The sequence below is a fragment of the Oncorhynchus masou genome, chromosome 11 (assembly GCF_036934945.1).
Source record: "Oncorhynchus masou masou isolate Uvic2021 chromosome 11, UVic_Omas_1.1, whole genome shotgun sequence".
NCBI classification, from domain to species: Eukaryota; Metazoa; Chordata; class Actinopteri; order Salmoniformes; family Salmonidae; genus Oncorhynchus; species Oncorhynchus masou.
In genome coordinates, this window is record NC_088222.1 from 59,574,268 (window position 1) to 59,582,448 (window position 8,181).

The 8,181-nt window shown below is 45.5% G+C and overlaps 1 protein-coding gene across 1 annotated transcript; it reads left to right on the top strand.

Moving 5' to 3' along the window:
- The first annotated feature begins 357 nt into the window (after nucleotides 1-357).
- On the top strand, nucleotides 358-6,255 carry LOC135547893 (delta-like protein B). Its single transcript, XM_064977103.1, has 7 exons — nucleotides 358-408; nucleotides 503-742; nucleotides 850-907; nucleotides 1,025-1,282; nucleotides 2,078-2,439; nucleotides 2,784-3,000; nucleotides 5,534-6,255. The coding sequence occupies exons 1-7, from the start codon at nucleotides 358-360 to the stop codon at nucleotides 6,253-6,255; spliced, it is 1,908 nt and encodes a 635-aa protein (XP_064833175.1).
- Nucleotides 6,256-8,181: the final 1,926 nt, after the last annotated feature.

The window sequence follows — 8,181 nt, forward strand, 5'->3', positions numbered from 1 at the left end:
CTCTAAGTATAGGCCTTATGTTATTTTTGCTGATAAATTTAATCAGCACCAAATCCACACACATGTTCCGACGCGTCGTGGTTGTCCCTTGGGTCTTACCGTGCCCCGCCTCCTGACGCGTGACAGGGGCGCGCATCAGGGGTATAAAATTCATTCACTCTCATTAACCACCAGAACCAAAACAAGTGAAGACCAGCGACCAGGACATAGGGAAGAGTGAGGACGTTGCTTGGACTGCTATACCTTTTCATACTAATTTTATGGTGTGACTGCAAGGATTTTTTTCTATCCTGTTTTTTGGGAATACGCGCCTGTCACATTTCTATTGGACACAACGAATGCAAACACCTGGCGGAAATGGCCTCGCTACCTCTTAGATGTGTCTTTGCTTTGGCTGTAGTGCAAGTGGTAAGTACGAAGTGTAACAATAAGGAACCATTCAATATTGCCGTGCTTTATGCACAGCATATCTCTAATGTCCAATTCGCTCTTCTCTTGGCAGGTATCATCTTCTGGTGTGTTCGAGCTGAAAGTCCATTCGTTCAACACTGCTCAACGCATATGCAGAAGGCATAGGGACTGTCACATCTTTTTCAGAATTTGTCTCAAACACTCAGAGGACGTCATCCATGCGGAGCCACCATGCACTTTTGGAACAGGACACACCAACGTCATAAGCGCAGATCAGACCTCAATTTCCAGCAGCGCTCCTATTAGAATACCGTTCCATTTTAAGTGGCCGGTAAATAATATTTTATTCATAAATACTGTTACACAAGGAAATATAAATGTTATGTTACTCTATCATTCTTGCATAAACGTTTTAATACAGGATTTACCTATTTACAGGGAACATTTTCGCTGATTATTGAAGCATGGAACGCAGAAATCCCTACAGAATACACAGGTAAGGTGTTGTTGGAGTAGGCTTATTATAGCACTTTTTTAACAGCCTTCCTGTTACTTAAAAAAAATCAGTATGCCAATAGGCTACTACAATACTACGTTTCTTATACTTTTTCAGACAATCAAAACAACCTGGTCAGCCGCTTGGCTACCAGAAGAAGACTGGCCATAGGCGAGGACTGGTCTCAAGACGTCCACTTCGGAGAGCAGAGCGAGCTGCGCTACTCCTATCACGCATTCTGTGACGAGTACTACTTTGGCGACAGCTGCGCCGAATACTGCAGACCCCGCGATGACACTCTGGGCCACTACAACTGTGACGTGGAGGGAAACAAACAATGTCTGGAGGGCTGGAAGGGCAACTACTGTTCTGATCGTAAGTTCAATCGTCAATGACTTTAGGCTACATTACTGTCCCGACTCAGATTCTGTCAACCAGGTTGTCTCAGTCTGCACTGTATAGGCCTATTGTAAATAGACTGCACAGTGCACACAAGGATTCATTGATAAATGAGGCAAATGTTAATTTTGGCATTCTCCTTAGTGAAAACAATTAATGCTCTTTGAAGGCGTCACAAGGGCAGTATATAGACTTGAATGATTGGTGGCAAAAATTTGTACATACAGGCTTATATATAATCACATCAATAATTAAGCATGTGCAACACATTTTAATTGTACATTTTATGAAAATGTTTGTGCCAAGTTATTTCTAAACTAAGATTACTCTTCTGCCTCAAGGATTTCAATTTAATCCCATAACCAGCCACTCTACTATTTTAGACAGGCATAATTGCATGAGCCTTAAGTATGTACTTTTATCTCAGAAAGCCTCCTGTTGTTGCTTTGTAGACTTTATAGTAAGGAAGGCTTGTGGAGTTCGATCTGCCCTTTGTTCCCCTATAACAAAGGGAGAAAGAACCATGCCTCACCAGGGACACATGTTGGAGATGCTGTGTGTGTGTGTCTGTGTGTGTGTGAGGCAGAGGGCGAAAAGAAAGTCCTGGCTTCTGTTCCTACGGCCGAGTGCTCACCAGCTGCTTGGTTTAATACTTAACAAACAGTTGGGAGTGCCGGCAGTGGGGGGGCTCAGACAGAGTTGGTGGGTGGGTGCATGCGTGCCCAATCTGCCCATTCAATGTAATCACCCCCCCCCTCCTCCTCCCACCAGCCATCTGTTCGGCAGACTGCAGCGCGAGGCATGGCTACTGCGAGGCCCCTGGGGACTGCAAGTGCAGAATGGGTTGGCAGGGGCCCTCATGCACCGGGTGTGTGCGCTACCCGGGCTGCCTCCATGGCACCTGCGTCCAGCCGTGGCAGTGTGACTGCAAGGAGGGCTGGGGCGGCCTCTTCTGCGACCAGGACCTAAACTACTGCACCAACCATCGGCCGTGTGCCAACGGTGCCACCTGTACCAACACAGGCCAGGGCAGCTTCACCTGTATCTGCCGCCCGGGCTACGGTGGCACCAACTGTGAGCTGGAGACCAACGAGTGTGACAGCAACCCCTGCAAGAACGGAGGCAGCTGCAATGTGAGTAATATTACAGTTTACAGGAAATGGGGATAGTTAAATATTGGCTCAGATTTTATTTAATATGTTCAATTGGGTGTTAATTAAACAATGTTGTATTTCAGTTAATTTGGCATTCCATGTTATATTGTTTTTTTCTTAATCTTCCATTTGAAGGTAAAATAGAAATGTGTTCAAGGTACAAACACAGTGTAACACAGTAATAAACTTGTTTAAATAAGACACAATGTCAGAAACATGATCAGTAATCATGGTTAATCTATGAATTGTAGAAAGCCAAAGCTAGGTCAAGGTGTCTGTCTCTCGACATTATCAAAAATACTCTCAATCATCTCTCTCTTTAGGACCTGGAGAACGACTACTCATGCACCTGCCCCCAGGGCTTCTATGGGAAGAACTGTGAGATCATCGCCATGACGTGTGCCGATGGGCCCTGTTTCAATGGAGGCACCTGCATGGAGATGCTGACGGGGGGCTATTCCTGCCGTTGCCCTCCCACCTACACTGGCTCCAACTGCGAAAAGAAACTGGACCGCTGCAGCAACAGCCCCTGTCTGAATGGTGAGTCTGACTGCAATGGATCAAGCTCAAATTGAAGTTTATAGTTTAGTTGCAGGTATTAAAGTAGTTGTAATTCTTTGTTGGAGCGCTCGCACATATAGTACAGTACATAGACATGTACAGTAAAAAGATTTTAAATGTTTTCAGTCATACAGTATGTTGTGAAGTCGGATGTTTACATACACCTTAGCCAAATACAATAAACTCAGTTTTTCACAATTCCTGACATTTAATCCAAGTAAAAGTTCCCTGTCTTAGGTCAGTTAGGATCACCACTTTATTTTAAGAATGTGAAATGTCAGAATAATAGTAGAGTGATTTTATTTCAGCTTTTATTTCTTTCATCACATTCCTAGTGGTTCAGCAGTTTACATACACTTAATTAGTATTTGGTAGCATTGCCTTTAAATTGTTTAACTTTGGTCAAACGTTTCAGGTAGCCTTCCACAAGCTTCCCACAATAAGTTGGGTGAATTTTGGCCCGTAACTCCTGACAGAGCTGGTGTAACTGAGTCAGGGTTGTAGGCCTCCTTACAGAGCTGGTGTAACTGAGTCAGGGTTGTAGGCCTCCTTACAGAGCTGGTGTAACTGAGTCAGGGTTGTAGGCCTCCTGACAGAGCTGGTGTAACTGAGTCAGGGTTGTAGGCCTCCTTGCTCGCACACACTTTTTCAGTTCTGCTCACAAATTTTCTATAGGATTGAGGTCAGGGCTTTGTGATGGCCACTCCAATACCTTGACTTTGTTGTCCTTATGCCATTTTGCCACAACTTTGGAAGTATGCTTGGGGTCATTGTCCACTTGGAAGACCCATTTGTGACCAAGCTTTAACTTCCTGACTGATGTCTTGAGATGTTGCGTCAATATATCCACGTCATTTGCCTCATGATGCCATCTATTTTGTGAATAGATAGCCTTCCCCTTTTTCCTCCGAACATAACGATGGTCATTACGGCCAAACAGTTCTATTTTTGTTTCATCAGACCAGAGGACATTTCTCCAAAAAGTACAATCTTTTTCCCAGTGTTCAGTTGCAAACTGTAGTCTGGCTTTGTTTTGGAGCAGTGGCTTCTTCCTTGCTGAGCAGCTTTTCAGGATTTATCGATATAGGACTCGTTTTACTGTGAATATAGATAATTTTGTACCTGATTCCTCCAGCATCTTCACAAGGTCCTTTGCTGTTGTTCTGGGATTGATTTGCACTTTTCGCACCAAAGTACGTTCATCTCTAGGAGACAGAACGCGTCTCCTTCCTGAGCGGTATGACTGTGTTGTCCCATGGTGTTTATACTTGTGCACTATTGTTTGTACAGATGAACGTGGCACCTTCAGGCGTTTGGAAATTGCTCGCAAGGATGAACCAGACTTGTGGAGGTCTACAATTTATTTTCTGAGGTCTTGGCTGATTTCTTTTGATTTTTTTCCATGATGTCAAGCAAAGAGGCACAGAGTTTGAAGATAGGCCTTGAAATACATCCCCAGGTACACCTCCAATTGACTCAAATGATGTCAATTAGCCTATCAGAAGCTTCTAAAGCCATGACATAATTTTCTGGAATTTTCCAATATGTTTAAAGGTACAGTCAACTTAGTGTATGTAAACTTCTGACCAACTGGAATTGTGATACAGTGAAATAATCTGTCTGTAAACAATTGTTGGAAAAATTACTTGTCATGCACAAAGTAGATGTCCTAACCGACTTGTCAAAACTAGTTTGTTAACAAGAAATATGTGGAGTGGTTGAAAAACTTAGGTTGATGTCATTAAAACGCATTTATGTAAACTTCCAAAAGTAGGAGAAAAACAGCAGCCAGGTTGCTTGGTTTAAAAGGAGGATTACACTCTGATTAAAACTATTCTTGAACCTGGTAGTGGAGGTCTTGATGCTCCTGTGAGAATAGTGCACTCGCCGAGTGGCTGGGGTCTTTTGGGCCCTAGGTAGGGATCTGTCTGCATAGATGGCCTCAATGACACGGGGGGTAGTGCCAATGATTCTCTCTGCAGTGTGTGCTACCCTCTGAAACCTTTTGCAGTCTTATGCACTGGTGTTACCATACCACACATTGATGGATCCAGTCAGGATGCTCTCTACTGTGCATTGGTAGAAGTTGACTTGAGTGCTGGTACTCATGCCAAACTTCTTCAGTAGCCTCAGGAAATAGAGCCTCTGCTGTACCATCCTGATCACAGCGTTTGTGTTGGCTGGCCATATCAGATCGAATGAGATGGTTATGCCAAGGAATTTAAAACAGTCCACCAGCTCCCCAAATAACTGGAAACAGGTGAAAGTGGATGGAGAGGAGCTTGCCTTGGTTCTGGCAACATCTAGTGGTTGAAGTACGCACCTGCACTTGCTTGAAGTACTTGATAATGAAGTACTTCACATGGCTGGTAGAACAATGAATTAATACATGTTTTCAGGGTATATGAATTCATGATGTCATGAAGTGCCAACAGTGTGATATCACATCTTGTGCTACTTCAGAATGTGGTGCAGTGTACTAATTGGCGCCGTGTGATATGTTGTCTTCCAGGTGGTGAGTGTCTAGACCTGGGTCAAAGCGTGCTGTGTCGCTGCCACTCTGGCTTTACCGGCGCCAACTGCCAGTTCAACATCGACGACTGTGCTTCAGCGCCGTGCCAGAACGCTGGCACCTGCCAGGACGGTGTGGACGACTACACCTGCTCATGCACGCTGGGCTACGCCGGCAAGAACTGTAGCCTGCGCTCAGATGCCTGTGGCCGCGGTGCCAGCGCCCAGCCCTGCCAGAATGGCGGCACTTGCTTCACCCACTTCACGGGGCCCGTGTGCCAGTGCCCGCCGGGTTTCATGGGACCCAGCTGCGAGTTCACGCTGCAGCCCAGCTTCCATCCTGCCCCCCGACTGACCAATAAACCTTCCTCCACCACCCTGACAGCCTCCTGTGTCCTGGCGTTACTCGCCCTTGGCTTGGCGATGGGCATTGTGGTGATGCGGCGGCGCCGGCTGACTGGCAGGAAGCAGCTGAACGACACGGCGGTGTTCAACGACCTGAAGACGGGGATCAACCGCTTCCCCAGCGAGAGAGAGGCTTTCATGGCGGCTAGTGGCCTGTTCAAGATCAGCAACAGTGATCCGCGCCTCAGCATGGCATCACTTGCATCGCTTAGACCCACAGATGACAGGACGGGCCGGGGACTTGGGGGGGAGCGCCACTCATTCTCCCCTGGACAGGACTACCTCTGGAGGGGGGACAGCGGGGCTGGGCTGAGATGAGCCACTGGCCTGGACCCAAGATGGACAGAAAAAGGAGACTGGACAGCCAAACACCTGGGGAGGGAGAGACAAAAACTGGGAGGAAGAACAGGGGATCATTACCACTTATTTTGCTCTCTTTTTGAAATGTTAAGTTAATGAAGAAAAAGACAAACTGCTTGAATGTTTGGAAATTATTCCCCTCATTCTGAAAATGTTTGCTACACATTTTGACAATTGTTTTTGTTGGAAAACAACCTTCTGTCATGAAGAAGAATAGTAAATGACCTCTTGAAGTATGGGAACTTTAGGAAATCTTCTCAGAGAAAGGTCTTCCATGTCAAATAACCCAAAGAGATGACTACCAATTCCACATAACTACTTACGATGGACACTGACCTATCAATGCACTTGCTCCAACACAGTGATATTGACCAAATGACTCTGGAAGAACCATTTAAACCAAATACAGGAAGACCTGATTCTCTGATCTGTACTTTTTTTGGAAGACAATAGACTTATCAATGACCTTCAAGGAAATTAATACAGCAAATATATTCAACTTTTTCCACTGTTTTTGTTTGTAAGCTCATTTCACCAGAACTCTGATATTAGCAATTCCAAAAGATAAAACATATATTTTTCATTTTAAAATTAACTATTATTTTGTCAACATACCATTTCCTAAGATGAAACTATCATTCGTTATACCATTTTATTTATGTTATTTATTAAACTCAGCAAAAAAAGAAATGTCCCTTTTTCAGGTCTTTCAAAGATAATTTGTAACAATCCAAATAACTTCACAGCTCTTCATTGTAAAGGGTTTAAACACTGTTTCCCATGCCTGTTCAATGAACCATAAATAATTAATGAACATGCACCTGTAAAACGGTCATTAAGACACTAACAGCTTACAGACGGTAGGCAATTAAGGTCACAGTTATGAAACCTTAGGACACTAAAGAGGCCTTTCTACTGACTCTGAAAAACACTAAAAGAAAGATGCCCAGGTTCCCTGCTCATCTGCGTGATTGTGTCTTAGGCGTGCTGCAAGGAGGCATGAGGACTGCAGATGTGGCCAGTGCAATAAATTGCAATGTCCGTACTGTGAGACGCCTAAAACAGCGCTGCACGGAGACAGGATGGACAGCTGATCGTCCTCGCAGTGGCAGACCACGTGTAACAAAACCTGCACAGGATCGGTACATCCGAACACCACACCTGCTGGAGGGGTACAGGATGGCAACAACAACTGCCCGAATTACACCAGGAACGCACAATCCCTCCATCAATGCTCAGACTGTCCGCAATAGACTGAGAGAGGCTGGTATGGGAGCTTGTAGGCCTGTTGTAAGGCAAGTCCTCACCAGACATCACCGGCAACAACGTCGCCTATGGGCACAAACCCACCGTCGCTGAACCAGACAGGACTGGCAAAAAGTGCTCTTCACTGACAAGTCAATGTTTTGTCTCACTGGGGGTGATGGTTGGATTCGCATTTATCGTCGACGCAATGAGCGTTACACCGAGGTCTGTACTCTTTAGCGGGATTGATTTGGTGGTGGAGGGTCCGTCATGGTCTGGGGCGGTGTATCACAGCATCATCAGACTGAACTTGTTGTCAATGCAGGCAATCTCAACGCTGTGCGTTACAGGGAAGACATCCTCCTCCCTCATGTGGTAACCTTCCTGCAGGCTCATCCTGACATGACCCTCCAGCCTTACAATGCCACCAGCCATACTGCTCATTCTGTGTGTGCTTTCCTGCAAGTCAGGGATGTCAGTGTTCTGCCATGCCCAGTGAAGAGCCTGGATCTCAATCCCATTGAGCATGTCTGGGACCTGTTGGATCGGAGAGTGAGAGCTAGGGCCATTCTCCCCAGAAATGTCCGGGAACTTACAGGTGCCTTGGAAGAGTGGGGTAACATCTCACAGCAAGAACTG

Coding starts and splice junctions, on each gene's coding strand:
- LOC135547893 (XM_064977103.1), top strand. CDS start 358: ATGGCCTCGCTACCTCTTAGATGTGTCTTTGCTTTGGCTGTAGTGCAA. Junction 743..849: donor CGTTCCATTTTAAGTGGCCG/GTAAATAATATT, acceptor ACCTATTTACAG/GGAACATTTTCGCTGATTAT. Junction 3,001..5,533: donor CAACAGCCCCTGTCTGAATG/GTGAGTCTGACT, acceptor GTTGTCTTCCAG/GTGGTGAGTGTCTAGACCTG.